At 28.6% G+C, this 25337-nt stretch overlaps 5 protein-coding genes across 17 annotated transcripts in view; 2 read left to right on the forward strand and 3 right to left on the reverse strand.

Annotated features, from left to right (window-relative positions):
• Window positions 1-5320, reverse strand: part of Utx (Utx histone demethylase) — a 210833-nt gene extending 205513 nt beyond the window's left edge. The window contains exons 1-3 of the mRNA XM_031975167.2: window positions 5174-5320; window positions 4408-4661; window positions 4221-4329 (exon numbers count right to left, since the gene is read on the reverse strand). Coding sequence (XP_031831027.1) covers window positions 4221-4329; window positions 4408-4661; window positions 5174-5241 — 431 coding nt within the window. The 5' untranslated portion in view covers window positions 5242-5320. The remainder of the gene's footprint in view (window positions 1-4220; window positions 4330-4407; window positions 4662-5173) is intronic.
• A 644-nt stretch (window positions 5321-5964) lies between these two features.
• LOC116426350 (FUN14 domain-containing protein 1) lies at window positions 5965-8294 on the forward strand. Of its 7 annotated transcripts, XM_031975174.2 has the most exons (5): window positions 5994-6128; window positions 6214-6259; window positions 6660-6827; window positions 6973-7168; window positions 7930-8294. In XM_031975174.2, the coding sequence occupies exons 3-5, from the start codon at window positions 6667-6669 to the stop codon at window positions 8110-8112; spliced, it is 540 nt and encodes a 179-aa protein (XP_031831034.1). In that variant the 5' UTR covers window positions 5994-6128; window positions 6214-6259; window positions 6660-6666; the 3' UTR covers window positions 8113-8294. The 7 variants fall into 7 exon arrangements, with proteins under 7 accessions (XP_031831033.1, XP_076228767.1, XP_031831034.1 ...); XM_031975173.2 differs by lacking the exon at window positions 6214-6259 and having other exon boundaries at window positions 5965-6128; XM_076372652.1 differs by lacking the exon at window positions 6214-6259 and having other exon boundaries at window positions 5978-6128; window positions 6646-6827.
• Window positions 8295-8587: 293 nt separating this feature from the next.
• IntS9 (integrator complex subunit 9) lies at window positions 8588-12349 on the reverse strand. The gene is made up of 10 exons (XM_031975168.2): window positions 12202-12349; window positions 11833-12027; window positions 11341-11745; window positions 11038-11284; window positions 10795-10975; window positions 10498-10733; window positions 10216-10427; window positions 9942-10127; window positions 9431-9625; window positions 8588-9360 (listed from the first exon to the last, which is right to left on the reverse strand). Exons 1-10 carry the CDS (start codon window positions 12208-12210, stop codon window positions 9241-9243), a joined length of 1986 nt encoding a protein of 661 aa, XP_031831028.1. The 5' UTR covers window positions 12211-12349; the 3' UTR covers window positions 8588-9240.
• Window positions 12350-12460: 111 nt separating this feature from the next.
• Window positions 12461-13443, forward strand: LOC116426349 (metallo-beta-lactamase domain-containing protein 1). Its single transcript, XM_031975169.2, has 4 exons — window positions 12461-12611; window positions 12674-12838; window positions 12925-13044; window positions 13127-13443. Exons 1-4 carry the CDS (start codon window positions 12461-12463, stop codon window positions 13324-13326), a joined length of 636 nt encoding a protein of 211 aa, XP_031831029.1. The 3' UTR covers window positions 13327-13443.
• A 2062-nt stretch (window positions 13444-15505) lies between these two features.
• Window positions 15506-25223, reverse strand: Nhe3 (Na[+]/H[+] hydrogen exchanger 3). 7 transcript variants are annotated; one of them, XM_076372650.1, is made up of 13 exons: window positions 24825-25223; window positions 23936-24159; window positions 23778-23855; window positions 23616-23692; window positions 23168-23377; window positions 22832-23082; window positions 22537-22739; window positions 22173-22438; window positions 22038-22089; window positions 20837-20893; window positions 19549-19737; window positions 19392-19478; window positions 15506-18165 (listed from the first exon to the last, which is right to left on the reverse strand). In XM_076372650.1, exons 1-13 carry the CDS (start codon window positions 25066-25068, stop codon window positions 18076-18078), a joined length of 2028 nt encoding a protein of 675 aa, XP_076228765.1. In that variant the 5' UTR covers window positions 25069-25223; the 3' UTR covers window positions 15506-18075. The 7 variants fall into 7 exon arrangements, with proteins under 7 accessions (XP_076228765.1, XP_031831123.1, XP_031831126.1 ...); XM_031975263.2 differs by having other exon boundaries at window positions 15506-15752; window positions 19549-19752; XM_031975266.2 differs by having other exon boundaries at window positions 15506-16669; window positions 19549-19752.
• Between the last annotated feature and the right edge of the window lie 114 nt (window positions 25224-25337).

A 25337-nucleotide genomic window follows, 5' to 3' on the forward strand; every position in this document is an offset into this window, starting at 1 on the left:
ATAACAGAAAATTCATCTTTGCCATTTTTCGCAACTTTTTCATATTGTATGTGGTTTCATTTGTTTGTTGTATTTAGACTGTTACGTTTATCTTGAATCCTTTGTCATATAACAACGATTTAATAACAATTTAATAACAATCAGTATTATTTATTATGTATGAGTCTAATAAAAGATTGTTTTTCCTTTAAAAGTACAAAATAAACGTACAGTTACAATGAACAAAAAATTTCTTCGTGTTTCCGCAAATTATTAATGCAATAGTAAAATGAATCAAACGACAGTCGTATAAAGTTAAACACAGTTTTAACCGTAGACTTACATTTATATGTAATTTATATGGACATTTATTGTACAGTTTGTTCTATCGCTCTTAGAAACATTGATATTCGTTCATTTTAGATTTCAGAAATTAGAGATTTAGCAGTAGACAATTAGGACACACATTTACATACCTTCATCAATCAAAATCGACTCAAACATTTACCAACTAATGTTTATAAAATTCAATATGACTCAAATTGAATCGTTTAGTAAATCTAGCGATAATGTTCTACAATTCCCTAAATTTTACAATCCGTCAAATTTAGCTACTCGACGAATCTTTAATCCCCGCACTGTTACTCGACGAAAAAAGGGATAATTTCACGTGAAAATGGTAATATTCATTTGACTGTGGATACGTTGGAGTGTGACACGCGCTAAACCATTTTCTCTTTCAAGTTAATGTTATCAGCGAACCATAGCTCCATTCCTATAATTATCACGTCCGCGAAGCAACGCTGCGCGCTGCAATGATATAACCTATCACGCCAGTGCAATTAATATGCTCAATTTTAATCGGATTGCTGATTACGGAGCCTCAAAAATAGAGAATCTTTTAGTCACTCTCAACTCTAAACTAAAATGACCACTATAAAATATACAAAACGACTCTTCTACATATGCTAGATGGTCGTTGCGATTTATTAAAAAAATATAAAAATTGACTCTGAATTTATTAAACGTCTATCACTTAGAAACGTCATAAAAGTGTTTCCATTAAATTACAGTTTACTTTAATAAAAGTTTCCCTACTCGTATTAATGCAGTATTTAACTAGTATTGATCTTAGCGTTAATAATTTGCGAGAGCATAATAAAACTTTCTGTTCATTATAATTGCACATTTACTTTGAAGCCAAAACATTGATGATAGCAAAATAACCTTCAACTCTGATTTATGTGCAATGAATAACATTTAATCTCTATTGAATTAAACCAAAAATCTTCGCCCGTAATTCTTAGTGCTTGCACAAATGCAAACATAAAAGAAACAAAGAATTCTTCTCTTTTTTCAGTACGCTATTAACTATTAATAAACAAAATGATAGCATCTAGCTCAATCATGGAAGAGAAATCATACATCAAGGAATTAAATCGATCTAGAAGCCTCCACCAAGAGCCTAGCCAACATTTTGCTACGAACTAAGCAGTCGAAGCGTTGTAAACGAGTTTCAAGAAACCATACTCAAATTTTTCATCCCTTCTTCTTGTCTGATGTAATTACAGCATCGTCACGAAAACACGACGTCCCGTTGTAATATTCGATATAATAGTCCAGAATGAGAATGAAAGGGAACGGTTGTGTAAACCTACCCTACAAAAGCTTCTTTATTTTCACGAGCACGAACCCAGCCGGGATTGGTCAAGGAGAAGGTAGGTACCTCGATCGCGAGCGCGAGCGCGTATGTAATCCTGTCTTTTCACTCAAGTGGCCCGTATCGAATAATTGCTGTTACGTACTTCCTAGTAAGCACACCTGAACGGACGCTTTGAAACCTAATATATCCAAGGAAACCGCCTCTCGCATCCGCAACGAGAGGATCTTCCATTCAATTTCATCCGCTCAATAAGTCTGCGGTTTATCGGCCAAGATAAAGGTGAAAGACGTTCGACCCTAACACGCGACCACCGTATATAATTGTCGCTTACTTTTACATGACAAAACTATTGTACTGCATACGGAAAATATTACGTCTACCGGAAAATTTCGTCCGTTTTTGAATTAAAGGAAAATAATAAATTCTCAATAGATTTATTATTTAGAATGAGCTCGACAATAGTGAGAATAATAGAGATTCGATTGGGAATTCATACATTAGAGGTTCGGCACTTGACGGTTTGAATAAACGAGGTTTGGATAACTGAAGTTTTACTGTAATATATAAGTTGTACATGGTGCCTCATTTTAATCTGTAAATAGTTGTGAAGATGATTGCACTTATAGATTAAAACGGGATACCCTATATAATACGGACATGTTGGTAAATACGTTAATTCTTTGATTGGTAGTCATACTCGTCAAATTATTTTGCTGAGCTTCTAGTCACTTTTCTGAACATTTAAACACGAATTACAATTTTTTAGGGGTATATACATACCACTATGTAAGTTACTATGCAATGAGAGAAGCTATATACTTTGAGGAATTTTCATTTCGAAAGAGTGTCGTGAAAAGATATCAATCAAAGAAATTGATAACGTTTATCCGGTATCGTGGTCGAGTGGAATGCCGAAAGACCAAAAGGGAGTGTTTCCTGCGAGATTCGTTCCATGGGAATCTTGCCCCATCCAAGTTAAGGAGGGTTGAACAGGAAATCGATATTCCCACTCCTGACCGTCTACAATGCCGATTGCCTGACAGGAAGTCAAGTCAACAACGACAATATCTGTCATGTTACTTGCACCGAATTATGTAGTAGAATAGATGTAACGGTTAATGCATTAAATAAACTATCATATTTTCTAAATGAAGCTCAATGAAACTCGGCATTACCGAATTACTGCAATATTACAAATTAGAAGCAACGATTTCCCGGTAAAACGAAGTACACATTGCAAAAATGGAAACCTTTACAAGTAATATGTATCAAGGGAAATGTCAATTTTCAAAGTTACAGTAGAAACGAAATGAAATGGAGAAATGTAGGACTTAATTAATACTATTACTTTACGAGGCACGTTTCCATGACTCGAGGATATTGTTAGAACGTGAATACCGAACATTTGACCTGGTCACTGACATGACATTAATCCAGAATGACGAACGTAACCACATTAAGTGATATTCGACGGAGCAGCGATATTCTCGGTTATTTCCAAGCGGCTAATGAAAAATTAATGAAAACGGTCTCATTTTCGAATTTCGCCATCGCCGAATGTCATATTATTTGCATACGATCGTGCGGAACGGAATTCAAGCACATCTATACATCACTGACGTCGATTAAGGTTAAATTAGATTTCCTGAACAGCTTTATTAAGGCGGTCGAGACGCGTTATGATCGACATTTGTCACAGAAGATAACTTCAATGACGAGAAATATAAATGTTATCCTCAAAATAACTTTACGTGCATCGCAACGTCAATTTTACAATTACGTGGATTTCTATTTATACTTTTCAACCGGAACATTGCACACGGATATACAAATGACATTGTTTTATGTAAGAAAGAAGAAATGTACTGAAACGTGAGTAATTCTAGTTTTCAAAGCAGGTACAATATATTCAATTCCAATAATTGTAACGTTTTTGTGGGAAATCTAAATTACCGTTTCGGTCGTTGAAACAGATGCGTATTTGGCCTATTATCCCCTCTCCCTTCCCAACTTTCCTAGTCGCCATATCTCCACGACAGTTCGGCACGTAGGCACTTTTCGTGTTCAATGTGGGAATCAAAGTCATCTAGGACCGAGTTCGTGTACTAACAGTTAACTCGGTCGGTAAACACCCTACTTGGTTTGCTACATTGCCGCGATTCAATATCCTACTTTACCGATAGCAAATGGTAAAATTACCTACAGAATTTTGCACGAAATTAAAAAAATAGAGAATACAGGATAAGAACGATGAACCCTATGTGTATATCGTCCAAAGAGCCGACGCCCCCTTTTCAAGGCAAACAACTCTTGTGAGAGATTACAGCATTTTTACCCTACTTACTTTAGTTTTATTTTTATAAAGTAGAAATAGCATCAGAGTATTCAATTGACATTCAATTGACATTTTCTTTTAATTAGTGAAAAAAGCAATGTTATAATTATTTTTGTATGTTACCGACACGATTGTTAGTTTGAAATATGATATGACTATGCGCTATTGTATAGCATCCTCATAATATATAATAATAAGAAAAACATACAGTATAGTATAAAATAAACTGTCACAATCACTTACCATTGAAAAGCGTTGAAATGATAATAGACAAGTCCTTGTCCATATAAAAATGAGGCATCTTTCCAATAATCCCCTTTGAGAGAATAAAATTTTTGATATGCTGACATAGCTAATCAAATAAAAAGAGATTATTAAAATTAATATTATACCACGAAAACTTAAAAGTTTAATGAAAATTTTTAATTACCTTTGCTATAATCTTCTAAAAGTAAATGAAAATGTCCTAATTTACAATATGTTTTAGGATCTATACTGATCCCTTTATCTTCTTCATCCTCTTTTAATTCATCAGGATTCATTTTCGTACTATCTGCTTTTCTACGTTGTTTTTCAGCTTGCGCTTGAACCAACATCCTTTCTAAATATTTGATTGCACGAACAACTAAAGCCTTTTTTTTTGTTTGCTCCGTTGAATTCAGTTTCAAGAATCCAAACTGCCGGCTGTGCTCCCATTGAAAAAAGAAAAACACATTAGTCAATCTTTTCAATTAAAGACCGATATCACTTGTAAACAAAAGATATTATTTGTTTTAACATTGTAAAAATTGTAACACACTTTAAGTGACACATTTTTCATTACATGTCTCTGTACACTGACTAACAACGAATTGCATTTTTCATTTGACACTCTCGAATAATTCTATTTTCATATATGTTAAATACATTTTCATGAAACTGCTTACGCTACCGAACAGAAAAACGACTTTTTAATTATTAAAATTGTGAAAACACAACTCTATAACAACTGAATGTAGTATGATCAGACGCGTGGAAAGGATGTCAGTAGGTTGCAGGCACGTCTAAATAAACCGATCGAATTGCGCGCCTATTCTGTCAAATAACTTTTTAGGTTATAATTTATGAAGTACATAAAATAAACGCAATGGACGGACGAAAATTGATAAAACCTGCGCGTATATTGCTATTACGAGGTTTGTTTACTTCAAGATCACCTGTCTAACTCGGATAGTATCTGTAATTCTTGAGGAGTCAAGTTGATATCGTCAGTCTCCTGGGCCATTTTCGCACACGGTAAACAGATTCATTAGAAACAAGAGGGACACATGTTTGCACACAGAACAGGCCGCTTTACACAAAAATCCGAGTGATTTTTTTAATCCGCGCCCTCAACACCTCGTCACCTCATTGGGACGGTAAGTTTTTAAAAGCGGCGATCAGGTTAAATCAGGATGGCGAATCACGCGACGGAAGACCATTACCACCGCTTACATCGACTTGTAATTCCGGCAATATAGGAAAAGATTTCCTTCCACGTCCCAAATCGGCGCGAAAATTTAAATGCATTACTATATTGAAACGTTTAAACCTAATTAAAAGTATTTAATAACGCGTCCCATTATATTTCGTATCTTTTCTTTCACTCTATACTATTTAATTTATCTGATTTTATATGTTATATATGTATATTCATATATATGAATATGGATTTTCATATAAAATATGTATAACCATTAATTATTATTCAATACTTGCAAGAAATGTTATTTCTAAAAAAGTCTATTCCATTTTCCTCCTCTATTCTTCCTTCATAAGGAAAACTAATTGGAAGTAATATAAATATTCTTCATAATGAAATTATTGCCAAGAACAATTGAATCAATTCAAATTGTAAAAAATTTGTCCAATTATTCTATCTGAATTGATAAAATCAATATTTATAATCTTATATAACAATTACAAATTTTTTAATTTCTGTTCTTTTAAAATAGTAATTATAGATATTCGTTGTTGACGTCTTAATAGTGATTTTGTTCATATACCGTCTGCACGTTCTTTAAACCGAAAACGTTTGTTCAGAGATACTAAAGACTTCGAACTGTCAGATCGGTTTGAGAGAGAGCACAAAGTCGTTAGTTTTATTAAACACTTTGGTGATTTGAGGATTAGGTGAGCTTTGCACGTGTAAATACTAACTAATATGAAATATTACATAATTTATGGACACGCCTAAACTTTAATATGCCTAAATTAGACAAGAAGAGTACCTTCAAGTCAGGAACAACAAAATTGTTTAAACGGTAGACGAATTTTCTTTTTCCACATATTTCTGAAGAATGATTATTCTTATCTGAGAAACTACACGCATTTCATCAGTCGTAAACAATCAATCCGAAAATATCAGTTTTATACGATAGGACACCGAACTATTATAAATTCTTGGCACTGTAATCATCGATATATTTTCGTTCTGACGAATAGTCGAAGTATGAGTTCCTAACACTTTGTTATTTAAAGACGTGAAACTAGCATTAATACTTTGCCTTTTCTACAACAACTCGTGACAAAAAGGATAATGAATAATAATATTAGTTTTATAAATGCAAAAAATTCATGGAATACCAAATTAGTAATAATTCTATATTTAATTCAAAATTTCTGATTTCCTACAAAAAATTAGAAATAGTATTTTATTTTCAGTGTTAAAATGAGTCTTCCTGTATCTAAGAAAAGCAAGGACGATGCAAATAAAGAAGAATGTAGCATAAACATTTCAAAGGAAGCAAAGAGTATGATCGATAAGATTTTGGGTGATGTTAGCAAGAAATCTGCTACCAAACAAATTATTATTGGTACAACATCAGGATGGTAGGAATTTAATATATATGAATTGAAATAAGTCAAAGATTTCATATGTTAATTAAACTAAAAAATCTCAATCTTTTATTTCAATATAATATTAATATGTATATTTAATAAAATTTATTCAGCTTCACATAAATATTTTATATAGGGTAACTGGCTTTATGACCATGAAAGTTGGAAAAATGGCTGCTCTTGCATTTGGCGGTGGTATTATAATGTTACAAATAGCAGCCCATCAAGGATACATAAAAATTGATTGGGACAAAATACAGAAAAAGGCTGAGAAAATTACAGATAAAGTAGAAGAAAAAGTTACTGGTGAGGGGCCGAGATTGATGGATAAGGTACATATATAATTATTATTCTTTGTATATTTTTTTTTAACTAGCACTAATATTTTCTAATTTAATATTTATATTATTCACAGGTAGGAAGATGGTGTAGAAACAATTCATTTGTGGCAACCAGTTTCATTGGTGGTTTCATTATTGGTTTAGCATCTTGAATGAAATTATGCTTAACTTTTTTATTAAAATACAAGTAAACAGTGTGTATTTATTAGTCTTTTATATCGGCCTTGTATATTAGCTGTAATTTTTGCTTTTGCCCAAAAAGGAAAGGCATATTATTTATCAATCATATTAGTAAGACTGTTTAAACCCTAAAAAACTAATAATGTTTCAGTTTTTTAATATATAAATTTATATGTGATATAAATAATTGTTGCATTATGTTTCATGTATATGCGATTAAAGTCTAATGCTTCTAAAAAGTTACACATTTGCATTTTAAAATTAAAAAGTTTCACGTACTTTATATTAATACCATTTAGTTATTAATCATACACACATGCATATATACAAATTCATGCATTGACTCGCTTAAAAAGATCTAAGAAAAATTTAAGTATTGTAAGAAGATTTAAATTATATCTTCCAATAAACAGAATAAGTAAAATTTGTTCTTACTTTCTGTTTTTATCTTTACGAATTTTATTTGATGAACCTTTGTAAATTTGTATGTTGTACTAAAAAAATGTTTGTATGTTAACCTTTAAATGATAAATATAATTAATCTATTTTAGTAAAAGAATTTATTGTTTCAGGTCGAGCGATATGTTGATAAAAAATTAGATAAAGCTGAACAATTGTTGAAAAATGGAGAATCTCGTACACGACGTTGGTACCATTCTGTTACCGGTGACACTTCTTTCAAACCTAAAGAATTTCATTTTTTCATCACATCCTTTGTAACCGGTTTAGCACTTGGCATGGCTACCGGTAATTAAGTTTCATAACGCTGCACTCTGAATGCAAGTAAGAAAGTGATGTACTTATAATGAAACAACTTTCATGTTCTAACACTCGATAATATAGTGAACAGTTAACTTATGATAATGATAAGAATCGATGAAATACAAATGATGTAATACTCTCTGCAGAGCATTAAAAAAACAATAATTACAATGTATTTCTTTTATGGCTCAATTTGTGATAACTGTTTTTCGTATGTTAACACAAATTTTCTTTTGTCAATTTCAATATAAAAATTGATAAAAAAGAAATTTAAAAAAATGAATAATCAAAGTATTCATGCATCTTAAATTCCAAATGAAGTTTTTATAATTCATAAATTTATATTAAATGAATTTTGATTCGAATAGACGTTCATTGATGCATGAAAATACAAATAACATAAAACTTCTCACAGATGATTACGACGATTATACCTATTCAGAATGCAGCAATATAACAATGCAATAATTTTTAATCATATTTATTGCGTTATGCTTATGGTAGTTACTTGAAAAGAAGACACAAGCGATATTTGTACTATCTTTTCATATTTAACCTATTTGTAAAAAGTATTGAATTACAAAAAAACTTTTTATTATTTAGTTTACTAGATAAGCGATATGTTTCAGACAATTTTATATTAATGATATAAAATATATATATACATTAAACAACAAAAAAGGTGTCGTCAGAAGGTGATACTATAAAAAAAAGTTGTTTTTTTCATTAATAATGAGTTTTCAGTTTCTCAGAGCGTATACTTAAGTTATATGTTTCTAGATGAGACACATTCTTTGAAAACAGTATTATCCAGTCAATAAAAAATTTCATTAAAGTTTTCCATGTACAATAGCATCAAATATTGTAATAAATAAAATAAACTGTGTAATACTGCCACATTAGTTATATGTGGATTTGTAGATACTATGTATAATGTCTGTATGTGCACGGGATATAATTATAAATAATCCGAAAAGTAAATATTGCTTACTTTCAAACAAGGTATTTAAAGTAAATATTTTAATGGATACTAAATGAACAAAAATTTCAATGAGTAGAAAAATAAATTATAAAAAGTTGTCACTATATAAAATGGTCATTATTTTGATATCATTGTTCTGTTAAAATCTTTTTAAGCACTGCATTATAATAATTCTTAGTCGCCTTCTAATCTTTTGATCACCATTACAGAAAATGTGTGTTGAATTATCTCCTATTTGAATTAAAGTATCTTCATCCTGCTGCAAATACAAATGATTAATGAATACGGGTAAACTAAATTTCTTTTATGTTAATATAAACGTTCCTTACTAAGTGAATACTGGTAGCAGTTGGACTGTGTTGTAATTTGGCCCCCAAGATGCCTTCTTGATTAAGCTTTTGAAGCAATTCTTGCGGATCCACATTGCCATACTCATGTTTTCTTTCCTTTAGAACTTCTTCTTTGATAGGTGCAGGCGAGCCAGAAGAGGCTTTACGCTTTCCACTTGGTCTATCTTCAATGCTCTATAAATATAATTTTCAATTAATTCTATGTTAATTTATGTTTTAATACTAAACGTACTAGCACTTCATACATTATACATTAACTATTCCTACCATAACCAATCAAATAACTGGTTATAAAATAAAGGTAAACAAATTAAATGATAAATTTTTCTTAATGAAAAAAGAAACAAAAGGAAAGACGAAAATTGAAAAACTAGTTAATCAGACAATATAAGAATTGATATAAAGTTAAATAGACAGAAGAAAATACAGAATTTTCAATAAAACTGGTCATTTGACTGGTCGCGGTACGTTTAGTGGTAATAATGCATACCTTTATTGTATACACATTATCTTTAACTTCTAATTCGCCAGTAATAGAAGCAAGACTCAATCCAGGTCGAACTTCACTTGGAACTATATTTCCAGCCAATTCAGGTTCAATAAATACTCGTCCTTTCTTCCTTTTCAGAGGTAATTTAATTACTTCGCCTCGTTTAAAAGTAATTAAAGGTTTTTCCTTAAACGCACATACGGATCAAGTGTCAATATTCAAAATAATCCATACGTAAGTAACAGCATTTAAGTACTAAGAAACAAAGACTTACTCCAACTGGTTCTATTACAAGATCTGTCCTATGTGGTGCTGTTATTGGTGGTTGTGTATAACATTCAGGTATCACCAAATGTTCTGGTTTTAAATCCCTAATTAACTTATTAGCTTGAGTAAAATTAAGGGATGTATCTATCGGACAATGTACTGCTTTCATAGCTAAAGGTTGGAATGGTGCTAAAGCATCCAGATATGGAAAATCTGGTTCTAAAATAATCACTGATTAATACAGAATATACAGAGTATCACAAAAATATACATACTATACAAAATGTACCTGTAAAAATTATTGTATGTTGTGGATTATTACTCCACAACTGAACAAAATGAACTGCATCCCCAAATCTAAGACTAGGGTGACCACAGAAAACAACACAGGGTTGTCTATAGTCAGAACTAAAACCTTCTGCATATGTTGATGTAAAATGTTTTAATCTATTATTTTTAACAAGAAATGCATGAGGAAATGGTTCTTCGGGAAGATAAACTTTATTTTGTTTATTTGTTGATAACCTACAATGAAATCAGAAAAAATCATGTAAATGTTCATAACATTCAATATTCTCAAACGTACCATTCAGCTAATATATTTGAGTAGGCTAAAGATGATTCAGCTACTGGTGATATAAAAAATAAGGGAACTTGCGTAAATCCTGACTTGTCCAAATGAGTACTAAGGCATTCGAATAAGTCGTACACAACACCAGATGGATAACAAGGTATTAAAACACATCCACCAGCTCTGAGGGTCATAGCTAAAATCATATTTCAATATAAGTATTGAATTTCTAACAAACAATAAACACTCGTTACATACCAACAGTCATGCAAAGTTCTCCAAGCATTGTATCAGGATTAGCAGTAGGGGTTTGAGTTAAACCTGTCAATATTAATAAGTTGGCATGTTTTAATGTTGCCTGTTCCATAGGACGTGGATGTGTTGTTAATGTTGATGATCCACTTACAAATGCAACTTTTTCATGATCGCATGATATCAACCAATTACTACTACCCAAACAATATCCAGAGCTTATAGGGGTTACCGTTAATGCACCATATATATCCTATGAAGGATTAATAAATATTTATTCTGAACTAACAGTGTCTTACGTTTACTTACTAATTTTTGATCATATCCAACAGTTTGAATGTACGACAAAGCATTATTAACTGCTGACATCGAATATACATGTTTCCAAGACTTTGGTTTAAGGGCATCAGCTAAAGGGGGAGGTAAAACATGTAACATCTCCTTCCAATGTTTAGCCAATGTTGCTCTAGGTGTTTGTTCAATAAATTCTACTAATTCTTCCATAAAAAATCGTCCAATTTGTAACGTCGGTTCTGTAGCATACACAATGCCTTTAAAACCAGTATCTTCAGTTATAAATGGTAGAGCCAACATACAGGTATAATTTGATATCAAAATAGCATCGATTTCTGAAAAATCAATTATTTTCTCCAGTGGTGGAGAAAATTCAGGAGTAGAATCTACAAATACTCTACCACAACATTCTTTCAATTCCTAGAAATGAAACGTTTAAAACTTATAGATTATTACACATAAGAGAAACTTTTTTATACATTGATTAAAACATATAAATATTCAAACCCCTTCTATCTGCCAATCTTGATGATTATCACGAGGAAGCCATGATAGTAAAGAATTGAATTTAGCACTAGGAACCAAAGGCATTGGCATAAAATGTAATACGGATTGCATATTTAAGCCGCAGTCCAACATTAATGTAATGCCTTTGAAACTTAACACCAAACATGGCTTTGTTGGTTCACTTGATAAACAATACTATAAACAAAAACTCTTATACAATACAATTATCATAAACAATGATGATAATAAAAGTTAATGATTGATAAAATTTATGTATATTAAGGTTACGATTGGGATTATTAAAAGTATTCAGTATCTTATTACATTATTTATAATTAAGCACTTCAGTATCACAATAATAATAGTTACCAATTTCATTTTAAAAATTGCGTTCTTCTTTTTATTCTTTACTTATTCGATCTGTAAGATAGAAGTATTTTCATCGGACATGTAAACATTGAAAACATAACCTCTCAAGAAAAGAGTGTAGTTTTATGACTTTCAAATTATTTTATGTCAAATCAAACATTTGTAATATTTATTCATATAAAGTATAAAATACATATGATATACGATTACAAAAAGAAAAATTTCCTTCCCTTTTGTCTATTTATTTGTGTGTTTAAAAATGTGTGAAGTTATAGTATTGTTCAATGGTTATTCTTTAAGACTTGAAAATGGAACAATGAAAGCGAATTGTTCTTGCACACTAATAAAAGCTTCAAAAAATATAATTGTTGATACTATGACAGCTTGGGATAGAGAAAAAATAATAGAAGGTATCATTTCAATTACATTTTGTATATATTCATGAGATGCTCATTCAAAAATTTCATTTCAGCTCTTAAACAGCATAATATTACCCCTGATAAAATTGATTATGTTGTTTGTACTCATAGTCATGCAGATCACATAGGCAACAATAATCTTTTTTTAAATGCAGAACATATAATCGGAACTTGCATTCATCGAGGTGAAATTTTTCTTGAAAAAAATTTAAAAGATGGTAATGCCTTTTATGTATACTGATAATTATAATTTAATTATAATTATACAATAAGTATATAGAAATTCTTATTATTCTAAATACAGAAGCATATGAAATTTGCCCAGGAGTTAAAATCATAGCTACTCCAGGACATACAGCTGAAGATGTCACAGTGCTAGTTCAAAGTACTACATCTGGAAAATCTGTATGGTTTGCTATAACAGGTTTCTTTTCAATTTATTTATGCTTTAAATCTTATCATAATTCACTTTGTTACATTTAATTATATTGTAATACATTTTGCAGGGGATTTGTTTGAGAAAGAGGAAGACATCTTAATTCCTTCAATCTGGAAAGAATTGGGAACTGTAGAATTACAACGAGATCAATCTCATTGGAGATCGTATATAATTAATTTTGCAGACTTTATAATACCTGGACATGGACCTATGTTTAGTGTTACTAATGATATGAGAAAAATAATCAAGAATCAAGAAGTGTGTTAATTTTATAATATTTGTAAAAATAAAGTTAAATTATAAATTAAGTTTTATAGAATTTATTAACAATTTTGAATTTTTTATTACAAAACACTGAGTAATTAATAATTACCAATGAAATTATGTTAAATGAAACTAGCTATTGAAAAATTTTATTTTTTATGTCAAATGTTTTGTTTCAATTTTTTTCATTTTTAGTAATAGTAATTATTAATACTTGTGCGTTTAAAGAATATTTAATATTATTACAGTATTAATTTAAATTACAGAAAGTATTTTAAAAATATGGTTAAACTTTTTTTTTCAATAAACAAAATATTCCACAGACAATAGGTTGTTTATTGTGTTCGCTTATAAAGATACTAAACTTGATTTCAGTAGATGATGTTTTCTTCTGTAATGTTGAATAAGTTAATGAATTTATTTTTACAAATACTTTATTAAACACTGTAAAGTGTAGTACATAGTATCACAACATCTGTAGCCTATATGTATAGTATACATAGTAATTATTACATATTCAATTCACAAATAGAAAAGAGCATTTCAGTTATTATATGCTAAAATCCTGCTTATTATGCAACTGCATAAATCCATCAACATAATTTGCCTTGTACAATTAAATTAATGTATTAAGTAGCTACATGTAATTGTAAAAAGAATAACACGCATACATTGTAAAGGATAGTTTCAATATGCTGTATTTTAAATATTCACTTCTAGTATGCAAACTAAACATTTAAGTAGTTTTGTTACATATTCACAGCCAACATCTAAAGTAAAAATTTATGTATCATTATACATCATTTTCATATTCGATACATTTGTATTCAATGGTTTACATTCTGCTGATAATAAATCATATTTAAATATAATTGTACATTAAACAGTGATACATACGAAATTATAAGCTAATGCTGCATAGTTTAATCATATATTGTTAATAATGACAATGTTATGTCTTTCTCAAAAATAATTAGATTATATTTGTAGACAATATTACTTTATTTGTGTTCTTGCAATATGAATCTTTTTTTTAACTGCATTGTTATCATGTACTTGAAAAGTATTATACTTTCTCTTGTAATAGTGTTTATAAAAGAAATTCTTGTTTTTTCTTGTAATTTATTTATCTATGTGAACTTTTGGCACTTGTTTCATTTGCCATGCACAAAAACTTTTTAAGTACATTTTTCTCATTTAATTGATTTAACTGACATGCCAATTATACATTTTTTTGTGTTCTAAAAATGTACATATATTTAAAAATTATAATATAAAAGTATTTGCACATTGTAACGTGCTAAGTGTCCTGCACCTTTAAGGGAAACATGTTTGCTTATGGCAGCAAAATCAATTCACTGGATAACAAATTAAATTCTATATCCAAATAGTTTTCGTACAAATATAACAGTTTACCTTTATGAAATTAATGCAAAATACATCTAAACGTAATAATTGAAATTTGTATTATACATTTTAACATTAATGTGTATTAAAGCATTAGCATTTTCAGCAAAACAAAATATAGCTGTAAGAATATCAATTTATTGTCACAGTATTAACATAAAAGTTTTATATAAATGTGTTATTTGTAAGAGAAAGGACTACTTTTTAAATATTTTATTATATCTTAATGGATTGATCAATTATTATACTTAAATGTATAATGCATACTTGGTAGGTGCAAGTCGGTGTTACCACATTGTATCTGATCCAACAATGGTTTAACATAAATTTGGTTTTCAATAAATATTATAAGCCAGAACGTTCACTGAATAGTAACTAACATAACAACTGAAAACTGTAAATTTACATCAATGACCGTTACTTTTTTTTTATAACCAACTCCATCAAGCTTAAACAACCAATAAGTCTATTTAAATATAATTGAACATGGTACACACATACACGCACACGCACGCACGCACGCACGTACAAGCTGATTATTTGAGAATTCAGATATTTACCTAATCCAATATTAGCAATAGTCAAAGAGGAATAAATAATTAAAAACTAAATAATAAAATGGAAAATGTATCCATTATAAAGTGAATGTAACAGGAGTTGTATTCATTCATATGATAATATAAAGAAGAAATTAATTTCAAAGAAAGAATATATTGATAGAAAATATATTTCTTAATTATTGGGAAGTATTTATATTAATAATAAAGGCAGCTGATACTGGGAATATTTTTATAAATCTATGACAGGTAATATTGTATTGGATACAACAGTCTGCACAGATTATAAGCCTTTCAAATAAATACATTTATCGGTTGAACATACAGTACAATATATTAAGCAAGGTAAGCTTGTTTACCAATGTAAATTAGTCTTTACAAATGTCTCCCGACCAAACCTGGCAAGGCGACGCGTGTGTGCAGTGGTAGTGGTCCCGGAATAACTTCTCCCATCACAGTTCCCAGCTGCCCCACAAAGTATTAAACACATCAAGAACCCATCTCTCGATTCTTACATATTATTTAATGGTATACCAAATGCAATTATTCAAATATTAATTTTGTGTATTTTAAATCTTCTAATTAAAATCATTCTTAAAGAATTACATATAACATGTAGAGAACTAGGCAAACGTTTCAGCTAAATCTTCTTCATAAAGATGCTACAATTAAACAAAATCTATGAAACAAGGAAAAGGCTTCAATTTACATTATTTCGTATTTTTGTATTCGTAAAGTTTACCTAAAATGTATAAAATAATAATGTTAAAACAGTTTTATATAGAAGATTTCAATGATCTGAAATCTATATTTTAAGTTTAGAATTTTTGGAAGGCAATTTTTATTTTGCCCTCTCCTTGTTATTTATTTTTGGTACAATAATACTTACATCAAAGTTTTTGTTGTTAGTGTCTTTCTACCTTGCCGAAAATATTCAACAATATTTTCCAAAGAAAAGAAATATCAGAAATACGATCAACATTTATAGAAACTATAATACAAAAGTAATATTGTTTGACATCAAGATTGCGTATGCATATACCTAAGTCATAATTCGCTCACTAAGAATTGAGGTATTGATTACAATGTACCAGAAAACATACACATACATCTTGTATCATTTTAAGAATTTGTAACTTATCTAATAACAGAATTACATAGATTAGAAATTAAACACATTGAATCAGGATTTATAAAGAAAACAAGATAATGTTAAACAATATAAATGATTATGGCATGTTAAAAAATAAGGAGGACATTGCTTTAATACTTAAAACTTAATTGCAGCCATATCTTCAAAAATGTATACAACTCGCTATTGATAAAGTGTGTTAAATTCACTTTTATAAATGTGTTCTGTTTGGGGAGCTCCTTACATGTGTCTGTGGAGAAACCAAATAAAAATAAGCAATACAAACAAATTAAATAAAAGAATAAAAGTAATGCAAATAATAATACAATAAAAAATAAGAATCTGTGTACACAACTTAAAACATTCTATTATAACTGCATACACAGTCATTTATCGCTTTAAGAATAAATTGCTTGCCGATTGCACAATAGCGTAACAAGTTTGAAGAAATCTTTATAAATTGTAATATAATTTATTAAAACATTAAATTCAGTTTAAATTTAAAACATATTAAATTTGCAACTTAGATTTCTTATGTTGTAAGTAAAATATGACACGCAAGACTTAAAAGTACTGAAATGTGCATTAAGCTATTTGCAGCAATGTGCAGAGAATGCATCAGAAACTATATTTAAAAAGTAGGGAGACATAATAGTATAGTAAAAAATATTTTTAATAATGTAAAGAAAGATGAAACAAAATTGTTTTTTCCTGTACATATTACGTGTTATTGTTAGCATAAGTAGTGTGCAAGCGGCAAATCTTAGATAACATTCGTAATATGAAACTTAATGGTTGGAAAGTGATTTGGTTTCTCATGCAACAACATTCGGTAAATGAGAGATCTAAACTAAATTCTTTGTCAGTACAACTACGTATAGATAAAATGTAAGAAATGTGAAAAAAGTAATAAAAACTACAAGGGACAATATCTACTCCCTCAACCTGTTAATATGTTCTGATGTTACTAAAGTATGAAAGCTTAGAGGTTCATCGAATACTGAAAATTATGTTTAATGTTCGATTACAATATTTTTAAGAAATTTGGCAATTTCAATAACATTTCACTGTACATTATGTTTATATTAGACCTTTTGTTATAATATTCTACTTTCAAAGAAATCACAATATGTACATATTCTAGAAATTTTTTATTTATGTCCTATGTATCATCTGAGTTTTGTAAATTGCATTCATACTAAAATACATCACACTATTACGCCAACGAGCTCTGAATACAGAGACAATGAATCATTTATTTCTTGCACCAATATTATCTTTCCACCTTATCGCTAATATTAAAGAAAAATATAATTAACATAATTTTTCATAAAAGCTTCATAATAGCCCCTAATCATTTAAATAAATATATAAACGTGTATGTGACTTGAATATGATAAAATAAATAAATATTATATTTTTTTAAATAGAGGAATTTACATACCACTTTCTTTAATCTATATAAAATTATGGAATTGTTAGCTAATAGTACAGACCTCCCTTCACAGGAACATAAAAAATTTTAAGTGAAATTATCATTAAAAATATTTTATATAAAGTAATTACTTTTAGTTATCTCTCCTATCCCGAAATTCTGTATTACAAAGTTTTTTAAAAAATCTTCTCAAAATACTATTTTCAATGGTTTCTGCCCCATTACAATGTTCGTAATGGAATAAATCCTTCCATTCCAATGATTCTTAGGTCTTCATCATCATCATCGTCATCATCATCATTTCTTTTTCTCTAAAAAAATCGGTAAGAAAGCTATCAAATGTAGACTAGAGAAATTCCTTTAAATTGATAAAGAAAAAGTTGAACAAAAACACAAGTTTTTGGCGCTTAAGTTAAATTAACAGAAATATCTTTTTAACATTTAATAGTATAGCTATATCAGCAGACATTAAACATAATTTTCAAATTAAGAACATAATTTCAAAATTAAATTCTATGCAGAAACAAGAAATAAAATGTGTTTTTTAATAATGACTAATCTATGTTACGTGAATGAGGAAGTGTTGAATTGTATAGTGTCACGCGTGTTGACTCTTCAAGAAGTTCTAGATAATTTATTCTTTGTGTGTTTACGAAAGGTAATCAATGACTAGAATAGTTGCATACATTTATTGCACTTGTAAAATAACTTTGGTAGGAACACTATATGTAGATTCATGCCTATATAGTAGTGTTTCAATTTCAATGTATTTTATAAATAATTTATATTTCATCAATGTAGAAATATTGTTGGTATTGTTAATAACCCATAGAAACTAATTATGATAAACAGCAATACATAATACTTTTTTCCTGTAAATAAACTTTACTCCCAATATTCTTCTCATTTGGCAATGAACATACATGTATATTAAAAAGACAAGAGTAACATTTTACGATTTTAATATATTATGTATGCTATTTAGTCGATCACGTATACATCATCGCCTTCCTAGAGTGAAGATAAATGAGTTTTTCATGCATATCAACACATTTTATATGAAAGAATTTAGCGCAAGCAATTATTTATCAAATTGGGAAAGCACAGATGATTAGTGAGTTTCATATAAATTGCTATAGATGTTTACGGGAAGCTTAACATTGAATAAAAACAAAAGCATTATTCTAAACATTAAGTAGTACTTTCATATAAAATGGAAAGACTGTGTTGTACATGTGTCTTTAAGAATGTTCGTATGTAAATGGCAAATAAAGGAACCATTTAAAGTGATGTGTAAAATACAATTACAGGAAAGTCAGTTACAAATGATAAGTTCATTTGCACTAATGCACGAAGTACTTTTCATATGTAGATAAGTTTTGTACAAAATGTAAGTATTCCAATTTAAATATATTAAGTTCTACCTTCTGTATAAGTTCAGAATTACATAAGGTTCGTCTGGATTAGTGGCATCTGTGTTGTTAGGTTGATAGCACGGGTTAATAGTGTAATTCAGATTAGGTTGATGAAAACTCACCGGTTGGACACTAGTCCTTCGTCGTTCCATTTCACGATCTTCGAGACAAAAATCTGAATCCGAGTCTGCTTTCCTAATGGCTTCGTCCTACAACATAGAAGTTAGAATATTAAATAATAAATTATAATTGTCAATCTGTGTGAATTCAAGTTTATACCTGTGTCATTTGTTGTGTTGTTGTAAGAATTCTGGCCAGAGGACCACAACATACTGGTAATGTTTCCAGTAATGTAGGTCTGGAGTGAGTCAGAAACGGTTTCATGTAGCGAGTATCAAAGTCACCCCAGATTCTGGCAAGTAATGCTTTTTCATTAGGTTTTGCACTACTGCCTGGTAATGACCCATCCTGCATAGAATTATACTGTGAAATGTGAAGGACACTTTGATTATCCATCCTGTATGATCATGATATTTTCTTTGAATGTAATTAAGTACACAATTATAATTATTTTAAATATTTAAAAAACTCTTCCATTTTTGTAAAATTAGTTGAAATTATATAATAATAATACAAAGATTAAAATATATGAAAATTCCACAAAACACTGATATTAATAAAAAATTTTTACATAATAAAATATTTAGTGTTATTAGGTATTAATGAACATGCTTCATTGTTCATCATTAGATTCGTGTATACCCTGTTAATTATGTTTCTATATGTTTTGTTAATAAATATAAATGTATGTATAAATATTTTGTATGCTACTAATCATCAACATACAGAATGGATAACAAAAACAATACGGAAACAAATATTTAAGCACATGCTGTTAACAAATTAAACTGGTACTTAATGAAAACAAAATTGCAGTTTTAAATGTAAAGCCAATAGCTTTAGCGATACTTCATTATATAATGCAATTAATTAAGTTTTAAAATATATGAATATTAAAAGAAAAATAAGCATTTATAAAATTGTTAGTAGTATAATTTAACAAATTTTTAATAAGCTACATCTAATAAGAAAATAAATAAATAAATAATATTTGCAGCATTAAAAGAATACGTTCAGAATAATGGTTATTTTTGTTACTTTTTTTCAAAATAATAATTAGTTTTCATTGCTATAGAAGATCATCTGTAAATACAAAGTGTTAAAGCTCTCTGATAAAGATGATTTTTCTTATGTGTACCAACACTTGTAATGTAATATTGTTAATGGTCATTGCAAATATTTTAATAAGATAAATTCCAATAAATTTTTATCAAAATTGTTTAACTTATACATCTATTAAAGACAGAAAGCAACTCTTATAATACTAGTCATAATGCACAAAACTAGTAATTATATTCTATACAATTGCATAAGAAAATATGAAACAGATACTACAAACACAATCACAAAAAATTGATAATTTTGAATATGTAATTTTTTTATGCAAGAATTATTTATGACCATGTAAATAGTATAATTCAATTCTTGAATTGATGAGAAAACATACCGGAGGACTTCGCTCCCTATGCATGTCCAGATCTCCAAAGCCACCTTCGCCACCAGACTATTAAAATTAGCAAGTTAAAATTCCAGTATTTACTAAAGTAATTATCAAGCAAAATTATTTAGGATTAATAAAGCATTCTTACAAATTTTATTGTAATGTAGTAGACATGCTGGATTTTTCAAAAAGTTAAGTTCTAGTGCAAGCTATAATTTTAATAGTTTTTGTGCATCAGTAACCTAATATTATATAAGTGTAACTATAATAAAAAAATGTTAGTAAATACAATTTTTTAAAATAAATAATAAGTACAAAAGTTTATTAATGTAATTAAGTATTAATAATGCAAACCATTATATTTTAGAGATATTATGCTGTACAGGTTGACAAAAAATAACAAATACAAAGACTATCTGTTTTAAAGCATTCATGCATGAATATCTTTGGATATAAATTCTAAAGAAAATACTATTGTTCTCTAATCTTAAATCAATTCGCAAAAATTAAGTAACTATATTCTCCTTATACATAGATAGTTTAGAAAAAAATCTGCATCTAAAGTAATTTGTTTTAATATAATTACAATGAAAATTAGTAAATTGAAATAAATATAAAATAAATGTAAACATGTTAATTTAGTGTTCACTATAACTAAATACTTAATATTAAGTGCTCTTTAAAATATAAAGTTACATTTTCATGTCTATAGAGATGCTTTCTGATATTAAAAACATAAATTTTTATATAGAATATTTTAAAGATAAATAATCTTATTAAAATTTTGCTCTCGAAAGTCATTCGAATTTGTTTACTTCAGAAGATTTAGCTCTACAAATTTTTATACTTCTGCTTTTTCTTTTATATTGCCTAAAATTTTACTGTAACTACAAATACGTTATCTAAAAAGAAAGAGAGACACAATTAATATTTTTTACGCTGTAAGAAACACAGAACTCAATGTTATTTACTAAAGTTACTGAAATTGTGCGATCTTTCAAACTAAAAGTATTAGCACAAGTTAAACTAGATTCTTATTTTAGAAAGCTATTACTAAAAATTACTAACAATTTATTCATATTAATAGCTTATTCAAAAATAACTAGATCTAATACATAAAATTTGTTAATGCATATTCAATCTTACATTATTTTAGTGAAATGCTATTAATTTTAACTCAATATTGGAAAATATTTAAAATACTTACACTGCGCATTCCATTGTGTGATAATCCTTCTATTTCTTCATCTACACCAACTCTGAAATATGGTGCATTTAAGTATGATTATTGCAAGGAATTAGACATATAAAAATAACTGTTTGGGAGTTAGTTTAAACTCACGGTATATTAAACCAGCTTAAAAATTGAGTTGTAGCTCCACCTTGGAAAATAACTGTCAGGATTACTATTAAGCTCGTTGTTGTTAACATAGCTTGTCGGGCATCTGACACAGTATTTCTGATAGCTAAAGCAAAACTCATAGCTCCTCGTAATCCAGCAAAAAATAACATATGCTGATAATTTAATGATATCTTTGGCTTTCTTGCCAAATTTAATATAAACGATAATGGATATACGTTTGCTGCACGACCTAATAATGCACATAACTATAAAAAATGAAGTTAAGGATTTTAATTTTACAGTACATGTTCTAAAGATATAACAAAGTATTTGTTTAATAATTAATACAATTGTTTAAGGATACAAATCCAGACAAAATAAATCCTGGATCAAAGTGATGTTTTGGAAAAGTAAACATTGACACACCAATGTAACTAAATATAAAATTTTCAGCTAGAAAGTTCAAAAGTTCAAACAATTGTTTTGTTCGTTGACGCGAATCGGGACTTAAATTGTTATAAGTATAATGTGCTTGACATATACCACAGAATAAGACAGCAACTACGCCTATATAAAAAATATTTTTTAATTAATAATTACATTAAAAAGAAAATGTTTCCTTGAGAAATTATTCGTCACACTGTTAACCTATATTATACCTGTAAGATCAGATGCCTCAGCAATCAAAAAAGTACTGTAAGACATTAAAACGAATAAAGCTGATTCCAGCAAGGGAAAATCTCTGACTCTTGTAAATTTAGTTAACAAAGCTGTAATACAACCCATTGTAGCACCGATAAATAATGATAGACTAAATATTCCAACAAAATCACCAAATGCTTGAAAGAAAGCTACTGTTTCAAACCCACCACTACCTGATTGATAACGCTCTCCATAGTTCTGTATAGAACTGCAATAAAATGTATGATAATATTTACAAATAATATTACATATAAACATAATTAGAAAATATATGAATATTTCCTCATACATACCCACTAAGAACTATTGCAACTGCATCATTTAAAACACTTTCTCCAAATACTAAAGCATATAAATTTACATCTACATGTAAATCATTAAAAATAGAAATTATAGTCAGGGGATCTGTTGGAGATATTAATGCTCCAAAGTATAATGTATCCAGAAATGTGAATGACTTAGAAAGGTGTGGTATTAATTGTACAAAGGCGTACATCAAAGCTCTGAAAAATAAAAGAATAAACAATGTATATATATGAATATAGATATATATTACATTCTTAGACAGAACTTTTCCTTTTATCTGCTAACTGTGAAAAAAATAAGAGATAAATTTAATCTAAATGACCTATGAACGCATAATTATCACAAAATATGTTCATGACAAAAGCTTTACTGCGACGAGAAAATGTATGTTTACTTATTAGTCAGATATATTTATCATAAATAATAAACACATACCCAATAACAAATGCTGAAATTGTTGTTCCAATTAAAGCATACATAAGAATTGCTCCTAAATTTCTAAAGAAGTATTTCTGCAATGAAAAGTTTAAAAAGTAAATTATATTACATAGTTCCTATAAATAAAGTAATATTTGAGCACGCAATAATTTTACTCACTCGTTTTAAACTATAACCGGCATGAAATATAATTGGTGGTAAAATAATATTAAAAAATATTTCTGGATCGAATGTGGCCTATAATAATTGAATTATTTTAAAAGAATTTCCCAAACATTATATGTTCTAAAGTATATTTTATAAATATATTATAATACCTTCAGATCAATTTCATTATCCCGTTTATATATCTCTCCTCTAAATGAATAAGCAAATGTTTTATTCTGAATAAGACCACCTCCTTTATCTTCTGGAAAACGTAACCATAATGTATCTGGAGGAACTGATTGATTGTATTTACTACTGTTGTCTGGTACAACGGGCATATGAAGAATGGTACTACTTGTAAACCCATAACGAATTATTGCTCCTATAATTAATCCTGAAATTTATGTATTTAAAGTTAGTTTCAAATTTTATGAAACCATCTTTCTAAGTAGCAATTAAACATTTTTATTCATATAAGGAAATGTCTTTGAATATTTACATAACTGGAATCATTGTTATATAATTTTCTTGTAGTCTGTACATGCAAGTTAACCATAATAATACATACAATAAGAATTACAATTATTAATGTTTAATAGACATGTGAATGTTGAAACCATTTATCCAACTTTACAATATGAAATAATATCACAATAACTTTATTTTATATTCAAATTTACTAACAGTTTTAAAATATTCATTTATATTTAAAAAATAAATGTTATTATTTACTATAAAGATAAAAAGATCCATTATCAAATCCATCAAAATGGAACTTTTTATTATAATACACAGATTTATTTTGTATATATCTTACAGTATTTAAACACTATTCGTGCTAAAAATATTTTAAAATAATGTCATATTACATTTTTTATAATATAAAATATAAGTTTTAAACGAAAACTGCTTATCGTATGCGCATCTACGTACAATAATGATACTAAAGGAGGCTTTTTAAAGCTATAATTGAGAATTAAGATAAAAATTAGTATAACATACTGCAATTAATAATTATAAATTATAATACGTAAACAGTGACAATAGCAGACGACTTACCGTAAATGACAGCTAGACCAGTTTCATGGAGGAACCTAAGTCGACGATGTTTAAATGTCCATATTGTTAAAACAGTTAATATTAATAGAAATGTATATAGTAAGAGATTTAAACTGTCGAGCCTATGTAATAACTGTGCTTTTGCGTCTAATTCAATGTCTGTCGCGGCTCCGTTACATGATTCTAACAAAATAATACACAAAATTATAAGAAGAAAAATTCGTGCACCACCTTTCACTGCCATCTTTACTTCACAACCATTTGCTAATCAAACTGTCAGTTCAGCAGTATGACCAACTATATTAATGATGCAATCGAAAGTAACAATAGAGAAATAACTAAGCGAGTAATAAAAATACATTTTTTTTAATAGCAACAAAATATATTAAAATTTCATCCATTTAAAAAAATTGAATTTTATTAATTCAATCACTCTTGATTTTTTATATAAATAGAATATATAAAAGTTGTATATAATACATAAAACTTAAATTTGTAGAACCCACTATATAA

Source organism: Nomia melanderi, chromosome 12, assembly GCF_051020985.1.
Source record: "Nomia melanderi isolate GNS246 chromosome 12, iyNomMela1, whole genome shotgun sequence".
NCBI lineage: Eukaryota > Metazoa > Arthropoda > Insecta > Hymenoptera > Halictidae > Nomia > Nomia melanderi.

What these genes read in the sequence shown, in the direction of transcription:
- IntS9 (XM_031975168.2), bottom strand. An exon ending in AAGATTGGCAGATAGAAGGG is followed by an intron (nt 11,746 to 11,832) that starts GTTTGAATATTT and finishes TTTCATTTCTAG; the next exon opens with GAATTGAAAGAATGTTGTGG. An exon ending in AGAACTTTGCATGACTGTTG is followed by an intron (nt 10,976 to 11,037) that starts GTATGTAACGAG and finishes ATATGATTTTAG; the next exon opens with CTATGACCCTCAGAGCTGGT.
- LOC116426350 (XM_031975170.2), top strand. Translation starts at nt 6,535, where the DNA reads ATGAATAATAATATTAGTTTTATAAATGCAAAAAATTCATGGAATACC. An exon ending in ATTCATGGAATACCAAATTA is followed by an intron (nt 6,589 to 6,645) that starts GTAATAATTCTA and finishes AATTAGAAATAG; the next exon opens with TATTTTATTTTCAGTGTTAA. An exon ending in ATTGGTACAACATCAGGATG is followed by an intron (nt 6,828 to 6,972) that starts GTAGGAATTTAA and finishes TATTTTATATAG; the next exon opens with GGTAACTGGCTTTATGACCA.
- Nhe3 (XM_031975260.2), bottom strand. Translation starts at nt 25,068, where the DNA reads ATGGCAGTGAAAGGTGGTGCACGAATTTTTCTTCTTATAATTTTGTGT. An exon ending in ATAATGAAATTGATCTGAAG is followed by an intron (nt 23,856 to 23,935) that starts GTATTATAATAT and finishes CAATTATTATAG; the next exon opens with GCCACATTCGATCCAGAAAT. An exon ending in CCGGTTATAGTTTAAAACGA is followed by an intron (nt 23,693 to 23,777) that starts GTGAGTAAAATT and finishes TTTTCATTGCAG; the next exon opens with AAATACTTCTTTAGAAATTT.
- LOC116426349 (XM_031975169.2), top strand. Translation starts at nt 12,461, where the DNA reads ATGTGTGAAGTTATAGTATTGTTCAATGGTTATTCTTTAAGACTTGAA. An exon ending in TAGAGAAAAAATAATAGAAG is followed by an intron (nt 12,612 to 12,673) that starts GTATCATTTCAA and finishes ATTTCATTTCAG; the next exon opens with CTCTTAAACAGCATAATATT. An exon ending in TGTATGGTTTGCTATAACAG is followed by an intron (nt 13,045 to 13,126) that starts GTTTCTTTTCAA and finishes TACATTTTGCAG; the next exon opens with GGGATTTGTTTGAGAAAGAG.